The sequence below is a fragment of the Chanos chanos genome, chromosome 5, assembly GCF_902362185.1.
Source record: "Chanos chanos chromosome 5, fChaCha1.1, whole genome shotgun sequence".
Lineage (NCBI taxonomy): Eukaryota > Metazoa > Chordata > Actinopteri > Gonorynchiformes > Chanidae > Chanos > Chanos chanos.
Genome location: NC_044499.1, coordinates 6270134 through 6288763, shown reverse-complemented (window position 1 = coordinate 6288763; position 18630 = coordinate 6270134). Strand labels below are relative to the sequence as shown.

At 40.2% G+C, this 18630-nt stretch overlaps 1 protein-coding gene across 1 annotated transcript in view; it reads right to left on the bottom strand.

Moving 5' to 3' along the window:
- Nucleotides 1-10843, bottom strand: part of pappa2 (pappalysin 2) — a 44237-nt gene extending 33394 nt beyond the window's left edge. The window contains exons 1-2 of the mRNA XM_030773548.1: nucleotides 9934-10843; nucleotides 5514-6576 (exon numbers count right to left, since the gene is read on the bottom strand). Of these exons, the coding sequence (XP_030629408.1) occupies nucleotides 5514-6576; nucleotides 9934-10843 (1973 nt within the window). The remainder of the gene's footprint in view (nucleotides 1-5513; nucleotides 6577-9933) is intronic.
- Between the last annotated feature and the right edge of the window lie 7787 nt (nucleotides 10844-18630).

Below are 18630 nucleotides of genomic sequence, written 5' to 3'. Positions count from 1 at the left end.
TCACGCTTCAATTACAAAGGTGAGATGATTGAAGATGATCAAATGACTGTCTAAAAGAGAGAAAAGATGTCACGCCAAAGAGACAAGTACACGTTAGCGTTTTTTGGGGGGTTTTTTGTTGGATATATCTTGATTTTTCAAATTTTATTATTTATTCAGCAGTTATTCACTAAAAAACCGCGGAGGAAAACCTCACCTTATGTCAAAAGCGAGCCCATACAGTATTTTTCCTATTTTGACATCTTCAGGACTGCTTACAGAATATAATTGGCCAAACTGTTTGTGGTACATGAAACCGCTGTCTCCTTCTCTCTCTCTCTCTCTCTCTCTACTCTCTCTACTCCCAACTGTGATAAATTGCCATAAAGAAGCTTTGATGTGTGAAGTGAGCTTGTTTTTTAGACTGTAACATGTCACATGTCATTTTTCTTGTTTGCTTTCATAGCTGGAAAACCTTTGCACTATTGTACCTATCGGTGGCTGGTGGGTTTGAGAGGATCCGGGTCTTATGGCCCTCTTTGGAAAATGCCAAAGGGTCTGGCCTATTAGTTGAACCACCTACTGTTTTCTTGGACACGCTCCATTCAAAAAAAACTGACCAAGTATACTCATTCTTATGCTCAGTTTTTATGAAATAAGCAAACACCGAGCCAGTGGCTTTGAGTACTCCAATTTCCTAAATCCCCTTATTCAAGGCCAAAGCAGTATAATAGTCCAAATAAGCTAATGATACACATTCACTCAGACTGGCTCACAGAGGAGAGGAGAGATGAAACATCCCAAAAATATGTTTATGTCCAGATTTATTTTTCATTTTGAGCCATGTAATCTCTTTATCGTTCACCATTATTGAGTTTCAGGTAATAATGCCTCTTGATTTTACAGTACATGAACTCTACTTTCCGTAAAAAGGCCAATATCTGTTTTGTTTTGTTTTGGTTTTTTTTTTATGTTTATTTCATTCATTCAATGACCATCTCAAAAACGGAAAAAGTTGAACTTGCTTCAGTACCAAGCGTGTCTACACTTATTCGTACGGTAATGTGAGCATATATCTTGAGAATGGAAAAAGGCATGCGAACGTTTTAGTCGGTTTCCTCATTTTTAGGGTTTCTAGTTTATATTTTGCATGAAATGAGAAATTCAGACCCGCCATATAATTTGGTGTTTTTGGCCAGAGGTGTCAGTTTAACCACCGCCGACATTCTTTTAATTACACAGCGTTAGCATCACTTGTTTACTTGTGTTTGGTTTAAGACCAAACGGTTTTAAGCCACAATGTAGTTAACGAATTTCACTTATATTAAAAAAAAAAAAAAAAAAAAAAAAACGAGAAACGTTTTGAGAGGTGAAATGCCGCTATGAGGCTTTTGTCCGACTTTGTTTTCTACTAACTGGTCTGAAATGAGGCTGAGAGGGCCAACATAAACAGTATTTCTGCTGGCTTAAACCATGAGTAAATTTGAATCAATAATACTCGTGTTGAAAGCTAACAAAAATAAATGCCTCCTCCTTGTAAGGCCATTAGAGACTGACTAATGATCGAGAGCTTTTTGAAGTCTGACAGTCTGCTCCACGCAAAATTTCAAATTCTGCTCAAACAGAACATTCCAATACCAAGAGATGAATTAAATCATTTTCTGTCGTATTCTGTCATGCTGTCGTTTTTGTGCTTTCGTGGCATAACACAGAGGTACGCTGTGCACATGTATGTCCACAAGAGGCCTACAGTTTAAAAACAACACCTGCGTATTAGACTAATAAAAAAAAGAAAAACGAAAAACGAAAAAAGATTAGTCTTACGACATTAATTCATGTATGAATGTATGTAATAATTCTAGAATACGATTTAATTTCTAAATGAATATGCTATGAAATTCAAAACTTCCTGAAACTGCTTTGAAAAATCAGCTGATCCGGCCCTTCGACAGGAACATGTTTGGTGGATCTTGTTTGTATGTTTGGTGAAACTTAATTAAGCTACGGATTATGGCTTGTTTATTAATATTAATGAATCATGAATAAGTAATGCAATGTTCAAGGAGCCTGTTGAATATATTTTGAATCACCATGAATGCCTATGAATGAACATTCTGTATCATCGATATAAATGCAATGTAACGTGAACCGTGCTGCATTTTGCAAAAGCTGATAATGGGACTCCGAGTCTAAGAGCTATCGAACTGCTTAATTTTCAGTGCTTAAATTGCCAGACAAATACGTCTTTGCTTTCTTCTCGTTCCATGTGCTGGCCCTGCCAGAATGCACCTGGCCTGTCTCATGCACTGTTTCTCTGTGCTCAAACAACAAATTTGCGTAGTGACAGCCATTGGCAAGAGGTTTCATTCTGCTGCCCAACTCCAGATACCTGGACCATAACTCACACAGAAAAACAGTGAAATCCCAGACCTCCACATAAAAAAAAGCACGCTATACTATTGCCATCAAAATGTCATCCCTGCATTAATTCTCCTCCAACTCTGGACCTCTCCCTCAGTGTAACACTCTTCCAACCTGGTCAGGAAAGACCTCTTAGACTCAGGAGACTACTGCAAATACAGTCTCACTGAACATTACTAACTCTGCTCATTAACAAATCAGATGCAACCAAGTCCAAAGGCTTGTTTCTTTTTCTTTTTCTTTTTTTTTTTGTAGCATTAGACCTCGTAGATGGTCAACAGCATTTATAGCATTGACTCAGGATACCTTGGCACAAGCTCAGTGTTTGTATATAAATATAAATAAATATATATGTATATACAGTGTACCTAAATGACACTACGTAAAGCTCCCTTTCAAAGGGCCATCTGCCTACTGGCCTTCTTTCATCCTCTCTCCCTTCTCTCTTCCAATTTTTCCTTTTTTTCCTGTCTTAATCTGTCTATCTCATTCATTCATCCCTATGCGCACACACACACACACACACACACACACACACGCAAACTAGATAGAAAGAGAGAAAGAACAGAAGAGAAGAATGAGGTTTTGAGCGTTGGATATAGACCAACTATTGTCCTTTGAAAAAAAAGTGTCCCTGTACAAAACAACAAAGAAGCTACTCAGACCACCATCCAAATCTGTCATTTGGGCCCCATTAATCTCAGTGGGGAATCCACAGTAACAGATAGGGAGATTCAGAACTACACGTCCTGCACTGAAGTTCTGCACTAACCATAAAATGGCAACAGCTGGAGGGAGAAACACACCCCCCCCCCCCCCCCCCCCCCCCCCCGTGGAATAGTGAACCTGACCCAACAGATTACTGTCTCTGCTGTCACACCTCTGTCATATCACTAGCAAACTATCAACCCAAGTCCCTAATCATTGTCACCATTCTCACAGTATTCAGTTATTCACAGTGCAAAAAAAAAACCACATCCTAATCTGATGAACCATGAGCAGTATAAAGGGGAATTCAATTAAACATTTCAAAATCTGAACTATACATGTCGTCGATTTTCAGCCCTCTTTGGCATAGGGTTAACGCGCGTACACTTTGGGCTGTTTTAACATTTTATATATGCAATTTATAAACTAGGCACACAAAATCAAAACATACTCTCAGTACATTTCTGAGATATTTCCTTTTGATGTATGTCACATCTGAAAAACACATCAAACCGCAAAAATTGTTGGAGTTTTTTTTTTTTTTCCCCTCTCTATGTAACTGGTCTACACATTTCTACCTACATGTGCACTGTGAAAAAAGAGAGAGAGAGACAGCATGGCAAGAGATCATACACTCTGTAACTGAGCCAAATCAGTCTGCCTGTCACAATGAATAGAGCTGAGACCTCTGCTTTTCTTGTTTAGCCACATTGAGTGTATACTTTGGCTCCGATGTGCATCCAGCTTTTGCATGCTTTGTTTAAACTGTTCCAGAGTTTCAATTTGTTTCGTCTTTGTATGTTGTGTAATACAAAACGCTTCTCGCGAAACTCAAAATAAAATACAAATTCTGTTTTTCACAATAAGACAGTTTGGTTTCCTTTACTGAAATTATTGTCAGAATATTTCATATCCAAAGAAATTTGGTGGTTTTGTTCTAGGTTTTTTTTTTTTTTTTTTGCTCCTTTTCAACTCAAAACATTCACCACTCCAGAGAAAGTCTTGGGCTTTTGCCTGATGTGTACCATTTTGTCTCCTGCTATTAACATCTCAATGCCTTTATAACAGAGGTGAACAATTCAGGCTATTGCAGGCTTCTGATTGGTTGAGGGATGTATACACCTGACTCACAAGTAAAACTCCGTCTCTGATTATAGCTGAACCATACCTTATACCTGACCATAAATCACTGATTCTCAACCCCAGTCCTGGGGGTCCACTGTCCTGCACTGTATTTGTTTTCACTCTTCATTATCACAGTTAATTGAGCTAATCAAAGGCTTGATGATTAACTGATCAGTAGAATCAGGTGCGTCAGCCCTGGGTTAAAATAAAAACATGCAGAACAGCAGGCCCCCAGGACTGAGGTGGAGAATCAGTGCCATAGATGAACAAATATACCTTTTTTGGAAAGAAACTATTGGACTAGATATTACATGTATATATATATATATAATATGTGTGTGTCTGTGTGTGTGTGTGTGTGTGTGTGTGTGTGTGTGTGTGTGTGTGTGTGTGTATAAAATGTTGAAGAGGAGACGCAAGTGGCTGCATTCCCTGAGGAGCAGGAGGTATCAGGGCGCCTCTGCTCCTCATTTCTATCTGACGAACTCTCTCTCTGGTGCCTTTGGAGGTTTAGGTACAGCTGAATGAATGGCGTTCTCTTCCAAACACATTCCGCTTCTTGATCATGGTTATGATGAACATACAAACCTTACTGTTTCCGAGCTACGTTGTTGGAACATAACAGACTGGTGCAGCAGTAATGCTTAATATGCTTGGAGAACAAAGGTATATTTGGTCTTGAGTCAGAGTTGGGAAGAACAGGCAGAGGTCAGTTTACCCCCCCCCCCCCACACACACACACCCCCACCCCACCCCCCCCAACCAGAGTGTGGATGACAAGTGGATATGGGAGGAGGACAGCTGCATAAACCAAGAGGAAAAGGTTGAAAGGAAGGCAAACTTAAAGTTTGATTGATGACAGGAGAGCAAGGCCTAGCCTTCCAACTGCTACTGCTGATCCTTTGTCAAAATTTTCATTTATGAAATACACTTCTTGGAACACTTAACACAGGTCAGACAAAATTAGAGCTCACACTCACCCATGCAGATTCATGACCCAGTTGTACCCTGAGAAAAAAAAGGCTTTTGAACATGGGTTATTGGCTTTTCTAAATCCTGAGACCTCTCCGTTTGTGGAACCACTGGCATCTCCTCTGAGCTACCTGCTGTCTTTTTGTCACCGTAGACGGGGAAGGCGATAATCAGAACAGTTAAGTCACCTGATTTGGTTTATCACTTCTACGTTACCTATTTCACCAACTCAGCAACTGTGATAAAACTACGTAGAAAACATGTCAAATTACAGCATAAAAAAAAAAAAAAAAAAAAAACGCCCTCACCTCTCAGGAGACTCGGGGTCGAAGCACGTCTTCAACACGTCCGTGACCTCCGGGTCACAGCAGTCGCCGTCGTCGAAGTCGTAGTGAACGCTGTTGCATTCCACGTCGCACACCCCGTCCCTCCTTTTCCAGTTATAGCAGGGCCCTAGGCGAAGACAGTCGCCCCCGTCCCGGCCCGTGAGGGGGTGGTCGCATTCCGGATCGCAGTGGCGGTTCCCGATCTTGGCGATGTGGCAGTTGCTGAGGATGAAGCGCTGTCTGAGGGAGGTGTTGCGTACGGTGTGGACGCTGAGCTCCAGTGTGATGTTGTAAGGGGAGAACGCTTGTTCTATGGCCTGATGCTGCTGTTCGATCTGAGCCTGCGACACCGTCGGGCTGCTACCGTCGCTGTTGCAGATGTTGACCACACGATAGCGCAGGTGCTTCTTCGTGCGGAGTTGCCAGTGACGGTTGTAACTCAGACTAATGTCCGTGTTGTCACACACCGTCAGGCCGCAGGGGGGAGGGAGGAATGGAGAGACCACCTGACGCTCAGGAAGAGGGACAGAGACTATGACCGGATGATGCTTTTCTTTGTAAGGTACGAACATTTTCTCCACCTCGGAGAAGCTTGCCCAGAGGGACAGGATGGGGCTCTGCCCCTTGGCTTTGGGGTCGTACCCTTTAACCAGCTCCTCCTGACAGCGTGGGTCAGACCACAGCATAATGCCCCCTAAATGACCTCGGAAGTTGTGTCCGGGTTCAGACTGATCCCCGCCCAGGAGGAACAATCGGCAGCGCTGGAGGAAAGGGCTGTAAAGGTTGCCAGATTGCTGAGTGCTCTCTCCCACCTTTGCTCCGTCAATATACAGAGCCATCCTGCGACCGTCATAGCTGGCAACCACATGGCTCCAGGTGTTGGCCTGGTAGCGTCGGTGTCCTGTAATAGTTGTGGTTTTGAGAGCGCGATCCGTGCGGAGGGAAAAGAAAAATCGTCCATCTTTTCTTCCTGTTGGGTCTACGGTCCGAATACCTACAGACCACCCTTTCTCGCTGAGAGGGTGGGAACAGTTGTCAAATACACCTTGAAAAAAGGGAAAAAGAAAAGAGAACTGTAACTTGAAAAGCAGTGGCACTGAAATCAGAATTCTGAGTTAAATGAAATTTCAAGTCTGGTTATTCCCATTGAAGAAAGACACTAATATTCCCAGCTGCTTTTCCAAAGGAGCAGTCACATCTGGCAACCAGATGTTCCCAGTGAAGGACAGGGAGAGGTCAGGAAACCCCTTCACCCTCCTCACATACACATACACACACACACAGACACACACACACACACACACACACAGACACACATACACGCTCACACACATACACGCTCACACACATACACACACACACACACAGACACACACACACACACACACACACACACAGACACACACACATACACGCTCACACACATACACACATACACACATACACGTGTGTGCACACACACATACACACACACACACACATACACACACACATACACACATACACGCACACTCGCACACACACACATACACACTCGTGCGCGTGCGCACACACACACACACACACACACACACACACACACACACAAGATATGGGCTCGATATATGTTGAAACATTTAGTTCATTTAAGAGCCATGGCTTGGGCACTGGTTGCATGTGTGTGTGTGTGTGTGTATGAGAGAGAGAGAGAGAGAAAGAGAGAGAGAGAGAGAGAGAGAGAGAGAGAGAGAGAGAGAGAGAGAGAGAGAGAGAGAGATAGTTCACAGACAAACAATTTACAGACAACAGACTGAAGAGTTCCTCTTCAACGCCGTTAGATTTCTCATAGCAAATTACAAGGATTCAGAAGCATTTCAAAACATGCAGTGCATTTCTGAAAGTTCAGAGTCTACGAACTACTTCACCCCTCATAAGCATTTTCAAACCTTTGATGGAAAGCTTGCCATATAAATATAAATATGTGTTTGTGCTGTAGAAAATTCTTCCAAGCTGTAGATTCTACAATATTGATCCAACAATAAAACTGATAGTTGGCATTGTTTTTCAAACATATAAACCCGGAATACCAAGGGCTATAAACATCCTTCATGAAGGTTCTAAACCTTAGGATTGGTACTAAAACAAACTGTGATCCTGCTGTCAACAAATGACTATGCCCAGAAAGTTGGACTTAGGTCTACCCTCATCATTTGGCTGACACTGAAGCACTCACTAATACTGTATATTTATAACCACCAAGGCTGTCTGCTAGATACTCCAAGAGCACTCATATGGATCTTCCCAGAGATCAGAGAAGCAAATATGAGAGGTCTGTTCATGCCTGTGGCAGTGGAAGTACATCAGCTGCCCAGTTTCTGTAACTTAACCACTGAACTATTTTTTATTTATTTTTTTTTTTTTTTTTTTTTAATCCATCAGAATTTTAAGTGATTTTAATCAGCTCAAGACTTTAGCTTTCATAATAACATCTGGTTGAAACGCAATCACAAACAGACCCTGAGTGGAATGAAATTTTATTGGCTCAAGGTTCTCCTCCTGTCCAATCGGCATCATTAAAAAACACCTGTTGTCTAAGACCACCTGTTGCAGTTTTCATAACACATTCCGGTTTAAAAAAAAAAACCTGTGAGGTTGAGACCACAATTGTCCAGTTGTGTGATTCCTTACAAATAAGAGATATGTTAATTAATAACTCCATCCTCAAAATAGAGTGTTAGATCTTTATGTTCATAATGTGGGTTAAGACTCCAAGCAAAGGTACATGTCACCTGGATCCGTCAGGTGAGTGTCTGTCATGATAATGAAATCCATTTAAAGAGGATATTCAGTTCCACAAGACCAGTTCTTTAGGTGGGAGATAGGGGTCAAATCACTATCAGTCTGCATTGAGAACTCTGAGGTCAGCGAATATTAAAGTGTCCTCTGACAAAAGCTAGATGTGGTCTTCTTCCAGTCAAACTGATACGTCTCACTTAGAAATACTGTATAGTATAGTGATTCCTGTCTTTTTTCCGCACGTCAAAAATATGCCCCTTGCCATCTTCATAGTGGAGAAAAACCAAAGCAGGTTGTAATAACAGAACTCAGAATTTTCTTTCCTTTCTGGAAACTTCTTTCAGATATCAGTCTGACTGATAGCTGAAATTTTTTAAGTGTACAGTGGTTTCACGGTTTGTCCTCGTCTTTCCCTCAGAAAATATGCCCTTTGGCATCCCCAAAGTAGAGGAAAAGCCTCGAACAGGTTACAACCATAGAATTCGGAGCTTTGTTCTCCTTTTTGGCAGCCAACATCAGAAGCACTTCCAGATATAATCTTTTCCATACTGGCACTCCTCAGAAGCCGCAAAAAGACGCATACCCAACGAACAGTGAAATCAGCCCAAACAGAATGAACACTGCCTGGGGTTTTATTTATATATATATATATATATATATATATATATATAGATAGATAGATAGATAGATAGATAGATAGATAGATAGATAGATAGATAGATAGATATGCATGTGAGATACTGCATAAGTCGAAACAAACTTCCAAGGAACAGTTCTCCAACCATCCTCCCTGGAACAGATTCTGAAACTTCTTTTTTTTTCTTTTCTTTTTTTTTTTTTTTTGTGAAGACCCTTTCTTTCGGAATGAATCACGCCGTATGAACGAGGCTGACCTCTACAGTGACTACAATGCCTGTCAACATGAGGAGAGCCTTCTGATGTCATACGGTCAGGAATCAGAGGCTGTCAGAGAGCAAACGCATTAAACAAGCCATTAAAGAAACAGACAGCAGACACGAAGCAGGTGGTGACCATTTGTTTCACCGCTGTTTTTGCCATGAACGACCACTCATCATTTGCATTTCATCACTGCCTGATTTCCCAATTGCTTTCATCTGCTAATCGTCAAGCTGACATTACCTGGAGATGTGGAGAATGACGTCATGAAAACCCTTACAGTATAACATTTTTTCACTGGTGATGACAACTAGTGTGACATTTCATGTGTGGGCACAGTAAGTCAGCTGTGGTCATTTTGGAAATGTCTGGAGACATTTAATAACTATATAATACTATTTAGACTAAACTGATATGTAATTCAAGATAAGTTTTTGTTTTTTTTTTATCTGTGAGGACAGTTAAATAATTCCAAGCTGACATGGTATGATGCAATGCCTTCACGATCTGACCACATACTAAGAGAGACATCATGAGAGACATCATCAACTTGCACTCTAGTAAAAGGCACATTAAAATATAATGGCTGAGGAAACGGTTTAACAATTGATCATATAGAAAGGGCAATGTTAAAATGAACAATCTACAGCTCATTTGTTGCTGTAACTCTAAATCACATCTTAGTCTACCTCCTAAAGAAAGCCTGTAGAACTGAACAAGTGTCACTAACCTGCTATGAGCGCTGGGTTGGTCTGTCCTCCTTCCGCTTTGACCCACAGCTCAACGGTGAACTTGGAGCGAGGAAGCTCCACTCCAGCTGAGGGGTTGATCTTCAACTGCTCCCTCTGACCGCTGAAGTAGAGAGTGGTCATCCACTTAGGAGGGACGTCTTTAACGTGAGCACCCCACAACGTGCTGGCTGGTTTGCGTAGCCTCAGCTGCTCTCCAGAATAGTCCTCATTCTCTGCTGAATAATCACTGGCTTCATCGCTAGCGTACAAGTCTTGAGTGAACTCAGCTACCTCCAAGTCCCTCTCTCCTTCTTCGTAAGGACTGGAAAGGCTACGGGAAACTCTGCTGTGTGTAGACTGAGGAGTCAATATAAACCTCTTTTGCTTTTTAACAAATTCTGAGTGTAATCTATCTGAGTGTCCATGAACTAATTTAGAGTTATAGTCCAAATCCTCAAGTTCATTAGGACTGAGAGACTTAGTGAGGGAGCCAGTGTAAAATGAATCTGGTTCCTCATTTTTGCCTGACCCTTTAATGGTCCAATCTCCATTATTTTTCTTATCATTAATACTCCAAGGAGGGCCTTCACGCTGTCCGGGGGCAGCATTGCTGTCGGAATTGCACCCACCTGAACAGGGCTCCGCCGTTTGCCCTGCTCTTTGCTGTAGGTCTTTCAGCCGGGTGTGTCTCCCTAGCGCGGCCACTAAGGGGTAGTGTTGAGTCATCAAGTGCGCCGGTCGTTTTCGACTGATTGAGCCGCACAATTCTTTCCCTATGACAGCCTGTTCCCTGCCCGCTCTATGAGCAAGAGCCCGTTTGTATCTCTGAACATGATCTGATTGAGCGGAATTTAGCAGCCAAGTGTGAATTATCACAAAAGTAAGAGCCAGTAGTTTAAAAAACATCATTTCATTGATATTACAGTCCCGAAATGCGATATGTAATAAGATCAGTTTGCGAACCCTGGTCCCACAGTAAACCTTACAATTAAAAAATAATGAGCAGCCAGCCGTAGAGGCAAAATTAACTGTATCGTGTTAAATAAAAGATTATTTCTAACATTGCTGATTAGTTGTTCAGATTTAAACACAAGAACTATCTGGATGGTGTTTCTTTGGAGGGGGTGTGACTTCGTGAAGTGTTTGGAAATCACCGCCGTAGTGCGTCAGTGTAAGCTAGTGAATCCCGTTGGAAAGGTAAATTGTCTGTGTTAGGAACACTCACTTTCGGTGGAGATAATCTACTGTTGCACTTTTTTCTTAGAGCAACTCAGTTCACGATTAACAAACGCATACTTCACCACTTGTTCTGTCTCTTTTCATCCGTCGTTTCTTTCAATAGCGGATTCGTAAACGCGGTCAGTGTAGGTAAGGGCATAGGCTACGTGGAAAAGTTACCTTTTCTTACGCCGTTTATCTATAGACTGAGAGCTACAGTCTTTGGGTCGCTGATTGTAAATTGCAATTGCTTCGCTCCTTTTCTCCTGCTTCACTAGGTCAAAAAAAAAACGAAGAGTCCTCTTAAGGAAGGTCCCTCGACGTGATGCGCATCATCTCAACTCACCACACAGTCACAGGAATCAACCTGCCGCTGTGTCAGCACACCATGGCCGGTATTGATCAGAGCCATGAATAAAGGCAATGCTGATCCCACTGTTAGATTTATTTATGAGCGCGTTCATGCAAACAATACCACAACTAAAACAAAATCAATGTGAAGTAATGAATATTGTTCCAAATCGATTCCAAACCGTTCTATTGTCTATAGTGTTCTTGAATGAGCGAAAAGTGATATCTCGGTTTGTTTCGGGAAAATGAAACGCTGGATAAAGGTTATTTAAGGTCTTGCCACCTCACTCCAGCGCACTTTCTTTGCTCGTGGTAGTTAGAACCATCCGGAGAGTGTAGAACAACCCGTTTGAAATAAAAGTGTGTGTTTCGTGAGAGAAACAGAACTCTGTGGCTTTTTCATTCGACCAGTTTTCACAATAAGGTGTGTCAGATGAGCAAAAGCTCGAGAATTCTTCCAAAAATATGTTTCATTGTCTGAACTGCCAAGACACCACAGGGAGATAGAACTGTTAAAAAGAAACACCTTTGCGTTCATGTGATTGATTCGTTTCCTGTTCATAAACTGCCCGTCAACTCCATGATTTTAATATTTTTGAGAGTCCGATACATTCGATTTGATATTACATGTGAGGTACAGAGATACTTCTAATAGAAAAATAGATCTTGACATCACCTTTAATTTGTGCGTAAAGTCCTCTTGATTCCCACGTTTCTATATTCCCACTATGCCGTTGTGCCTCTTGCCCCGCTGCGCTCCCCTTAAGGTATTTTGAAGATCAAACTAACGCGCTAAACGTTTTATCTGTTTCCTTCGGACTGACATCACAAATCCAGCCCCTACTCAGTCATCAGTGAGGAAACCTTGCTCCATTCCAACACCGTTATCCTGCCCCGTTATCCAACACGCAGTTTTTCGCAGTTTTTTTTTTTTTTTCCTGTCTGAATCCCTCTGACATCTCACAGCTACACCTACCTCTGGGTCGTTACACAAGGGAGTCTGCACATCTGTCTGACATGTGAAAAAGGGAAGTATGATTCCAAAAAATTGCCCATGTATGAAAACAAAGAGGAATTCTCTTATTGCTTTATGGACTGACTCCACAAAAGAGCACCACTCTCAAATTGCAGTGATGTTGCATTTTGCCCATACTAAAGTTTAAAAAAAATAATAATAATAATACGACAAAAGCAAAAACAACAACAACTAAAAAAAAACAAGAAAAAAGAAAAAGAAAAAACACGTGTCTTGGGAGGTGTGAAATGGTCCTCACTGAGACTGGCAGAATAGGGAGCATTCCATTCTGGTAGTTTCTGGTAGTAACTGGTGCACTTTGCCAAATGTCCAGTGGTTTGACTGTTCTTGAAACTGAGGGAATTATTACACCACTGGATTAATTCAGTGTGTTCAGGACTGAGAATGCAACGCTGAATTCTTAAGTATCATCTGTGAGCAAGAGGTGATGAAAGATAACACTAGAAAAGGTTATAAATCAAGAGAAGAGCGCAGAGAACTTCTTTTATGCCTCTGAGCAAGGCACTGAACTAAAAGTTGCTCTAAAGCCAATCCCAAATCCCTTGTTTAACAGAGGGACCATTTCTTGATACACAAAACTTGAAATATTGATTTTCAACTTTTTTTTTTTTTTTTTTTGGTCTTTTAAGCCTTTTAAGCTGTCAAACAGTCCTAGCAACTCTTTGATCTTAAAAAAAAACTGCATGCATAGAAATGAAATGATAAATTTTATTCTTATTAATAGCCTTTGTACTCTGTGTGACGCCTGGCATCCTGTAAAGCTGCTTTTTGATAATGTCCATCGAAAAAAAAAAAAAAAAAAAAAGCGCCATACAAGTAAATTTGGATTGAACTGAACTAAAAATAGAAAAGAAATTTGACAAAATGCTGCCTTTGTAAGCTTGACAGGATTTTAGCTCTATTTGTTTGTTTGTTTGCTGAACATTTGAATAATGCAAACAACCTGCTATCATAAAAATAATAATTATAATAATAATAAAATGCTGCTAGAAGTTTAAAGTGAAACTTAATGCTGACAAAAGGCTCCAACGCCACCATGTTTAATATTTTCACTGCGGATACTAATGAGGCTGACACAACAGGGTATCATTCATCGGCCAAATACGTCTACCGCAAGGTTAGTTTCGCCATGAAAAAGTCATTAACCAAACCAATGATATATGGGATGGACTAGGCCAAGCATCCCAACCAGTGCACCCTGCAGCTACAGGCTGTGGCATTTTTACTCCACAAACATTATTCATTTGTGCATTTTGGTTTAACTTCAAAACACAGTTTTTTGAGGTAGATACAACGTCGCACTACTTTTCTCATCTTCGGGTGTGTACCTTCAGTGTTTTGTTTTATGTAGGCTTTATTATGCAGAGCAGATGGAGTTGTACTGCATTGTCACACGCTGTTTCTCCATTGTCGCCTCTGTGTGAAATACTATATGGATACAGCAGTCCACGTTATAAAGGCTCATCACCTCACAGGCAAAGTCAAGCCGCGATAAAGGACAAGGATAGGGCACAGTAAGGATACGTGCGCGTTTCTGGGTGGAGCACTGCAGTATGTAACGTGTATGATCTGTGATTCAGCAGAGATTGCTCAAGGACCCGTACCTTCATTCTTGTTCTCCCAGTTTATCTATCACGTTACCGGGAACTAGAGATTTTTGAGTGCATTTCATATTGGAGGAGCCAATGTTCTCACAGAATGTAGTAGTAACCAACTTTAGAGCAAGACACTGGACTCGCGTCTAAGGCAGTGAAGACGTTTATTAATCTGAATCTCACTGTTTATTGTTTTGAGATTCATTTGTGGGGGGGGGGGGGGGGGGGGGTTTGTTTTAGTTTTTGTTGTGGCCATCATGAGAGTCAAATTTTGCGTAATCTGAGGTGAGTTAAACTTAAAATATTAATTGTGGATTTTATTGTCTTACAGATATATCAGTATTGCATCAGTTCTAGTTTTAAGACACATTGAAAAATAGACCATTAGATTTCATTTGCATATTTCAAAACACATCTTGAATAACGTACTGTGCACACAGGAACCTCTTGTTTAAAAAAAAAACAAAGAAACAAAAAAACATTGTCCTATGTTTCAGCAAAACCTAGTTATTCACCATTTCATAAAATCAGTTGTAAAGTTGAGCTTTATGGGTCATCTGAGGAGCTACTCAAACCTGAAGTCCAAAGTCCTCCACTTTTTTCACTCCAGTCACTGAGAACCCTGGGACACTGTTCGGTGTGCAGGTGCAAATGGCATACATGCAAATGAGTATGTGTTTAACTGAACTGCATTTACAGAACATAAATCTACTTATGTTGCTAACGTATCTAGATTTATGTTTCACAGTGCGTAGTTACGGCGCATGGTGGAACATAAGAGACACAGAGATGTTTGATATGCAGCTGTCTACTTAAAAAAAAAAATGCAAAAAAGAGGTTTTTTGCCTCTACTGTTTTTGTCAGGCTCAATTTGCAAACAGCTCCAACTTTGGGGTGACTGGCAGTTATGGTAGGGGCCCCTTCAGGGGTAAAAAGCGTCCTAACAGTGGGAGGCATGAATTCCGCAACCAGCCCAAGGACCTGCCTGCAAAACATTCAGCTTTTTGTATCAAAGTGCTTTGAGATCCAGCTGCAACTGTGTGTGTGTGTGTCTGTGTGTGTGTGTGTGTGTGTGTGTGCATGTGTGTGTGTATGTGTGTGTGTGTGTGTGTGTGTGTGTGTGTGTGTGTGTGTGTGTAACAAAAAAAAAAAAAAAAAGTGAATGGTAGCCCCTAGGCCTCACCCCCTACTGCAAGGGACCTCAGAGAGATTATCCCTCATTTGAGGCTGCCCTGCCCACATCCAATTCTGAGTGACCAGAAAAACGCAATGAGAAAATCTAACCTGATGTGCTGGACGAATAGCAAGAGAGTACAGGAGTAGAAATCCAGCCCCCTTTTCAGCATCAGCAAATGCAAAATGCCACAGGATGCCAATTGTTCTTCAGTAATACATCAAAATATTAAAAGAGAGATTATATAAACATCTAGCTCAACTCAAAGCACTAATGAGAACAAGATGATTCCATGAGTTGTTCGTGGCGGGAAACTGACATCATACAATTGTAATAAATTAATTAATTAATTAGTCGGCTTACTTCTGTTTCCCACTGAAGCACTGCTGCTTCAAGTAGAACTAGAGGTTAGCAGGTGTGCACTGTGTGTATTGCAGCATCATTTCCTTGTTAGTCATGGTTGGCTAAGATTTAAAAAGGATTATCCACAACTATAATAAAGGCACCATACTATTTTTGGTTCTACAGAGACGAGTCATGGAGAAAACAGTTTTGTTGGAGATGTACCAGAAGAAAAGCTATTTGTTTGAGCATCCTGGCATTTTCAGACCCAAAGTGTAGTCCACGTTTCTCGGCGGGAATTTCTCTGCTGCAGTGATTGGAATCAGACAAAACTGAACTGCATCCATTTATCCATTAGTTCCTTACTTTCTTATAAAGGAGAAACATTAATCGTGTGTGTGTGTGTGTGTGTGCTGGGAGGTTTACTGAGGTGCCTGGATATAGGCAAATATATGTTTAAATCACACAGGTTACCTTGGTGTTTTTTTTTTTATTCCTGTAGAAACATACACAGGGATACAGAAATAGAAAGCAAATCTTTCATCAAAAGCTTAAAACAGAAAATCAGCTTGCATCAGTTCATCACAAGCAAATTTGTAAAATATGTACGCTATTCAAGGAGCTCCTTTGAAGTTACTATTCATTAATAAGATATTTTATAAAACATAAACACTTTTTTTTTAATTAGTAATTGGTCTCAAGCTAAGTAAACTTCATGCAACAATCCTATAAAAAATGAGAAAATTCCTTTTTGTGGGATTTTGGACCATTTTAAGCTGTTCCTGAAGCAGAAAAAACAATGTCTGAACACATAATTCTACCACCTATCATCACCGTTTCAAATAAAGTTTTGTTCATCTATTCATCTGCTCTTTGTTAAGTAGGAGGGTTTTGACGGTAGCACCATGGAAGCAATAAATGTTTCAGGTAACAAACATGATGTTCTACAACTATATATAATCTATAATTATAGAAATCTATAATTAAGAAATAATGTGCTGGCCAGAATGAGTCAGTGTAGCTCAGTCTGTGTTTTTTTTTTTTTTTCTTGTTGGTTTTTTTTTTCTTTCTTTTTTTTTTTTTTTTTTTTTTTTGCCTGACTTCCTCCCAAGAGGGTTTATCCCAACGGAATGTAAGTTGGCTTTTAAATAGTTTACATATGTGGGGTAATAGGGATTAAAAATGCCAATCGTTAATGAAAAATAAGAAGCGAGTAATTAAAGTATTTGACCCTAATCAACATGACTGAATTGTGGGCAAATTGGTGATTAGAAAATTATGCAGTGTTGGAAAACCTCAGGGAAATGGCAGTGTCCAAATTCTCATTTCCAAAATACTCATAACACAAAAAGATTCCCTCCGCTTGTTACGTCTCCTTGTTCAAACAGAAGGCAAAGCCAACGTTGAAAAAACCACCTGGCCAAAAAAGTATATCAACATTCCCAAAATTATGAAGCACATGAATTGAGTGAGCTGAAATGTCATTTCCAAAGGGTTTGTTTTCTTTGTTTTCTCTTTCAAAATATTGAGAAAATTACGGATATCAATTGAGATAAAGGGGATTATGGTCATTTATATGCTCTTTCAGAAATATGCAAATATTTGTAAGATGACGCGCGATCAAGCAGAGCACTGGTAGTAGGCACAGACGTTGTCCAAGGGTATCCCAGGGGATACAGAGAAATTACAAGCCAGGATCATTTCCCACGGTGGTCCACAGACATATCAATATATTATTTGTGATACCCAGTAATTTTCCTGAAATGAAAATAGCTTCCTTTTTTTCCCCCTCTGCCTTACTTAAACTACATGGGGAAATGTTCATAAAATTGTTCCACAAGTCAATGGGAGTGAAAACATTGGAACATGTATCTGAATGCAGCTTCATTAATATCCCTCACTGCACCTGAAAAATATTTACCCTTCAAGGTCCAAAGGAGAAAAAAAAAAAGGAACAGAAAATTACAAGTCGGAATTGTTGCAAGGGCAAACATTCCACTGAAGTCTAAAATTAAATTAGATACTTGTTTCTGCCTCCATCAGGATATGCATGATATATCTACAAATAAGTAATAACAAATAAATTAACCAAGGAGAAAGGAGAAGTCAGTCAATTTGGAATCTAATCCTGCATATAGAGCTGTTCTTGAGGAGTTTCTAGAGGTAATGATGCCCCCTGCTGTGTTTAGGGATAACAGCGAGCTTAAAGAAGGACCAGCCTTCCTCTTTTGTTATTATCACTCATTTTTGCACTCGTTTTACTGTAATACGTGATATAGTTTTAAAGTGCTCTTTTGAACTTGACAGCTCTTTTCAGTGTATGCTTGGATTGACAGATAACTCACTCTCACTCTCTCTCTCTCTCACTCTTATTTTCCCTTTTACAAATATTTGTATAATGAGCGATTAACATAAAAGATTATTTATTTTAGTTAATTTAATTTTAGTTTAATTTGAGAATATTTGAGAATTAGTCGTTCAGCTGCACGACACAGGAACAAAATTTCTGCGTTCTCAGCGCTTGTTATACAAAGGGAGGGGGAAAAAACAACACACTGAACAAAAGGAACATTCTTTCGGCTGAAACTGGTTGTAGACATCATATGCTCGTTAACTTCTTAATCTTTTCCGCATATATGTTTGATGAGAGATACATTCCTACAAAGCAGGTTGTACTCTTCACGTACCTCAGTACATCACGGTTGCTACTGAAGTGAAATTGTGTGAACTAAGCAACAGCAACGAATATCCAAGATGGCTGTCAAAACGATTATTTTTCAGTATCAAAGACTACATGTGGCGATGGGACATATCAAACTTACATCAAGTTGTGTAAAATTCAAACCAAACGTGCTGAAAATGTAAAATAAGCGTATATGAATAGTTTTTCATTTCAGGTGAGGATATCATTGAGTTGTGTGTTAATTTAGCAACGCTGATTTTTATAAACTGTTTCAGTTTAGAAAAAGTAAAAATGTGT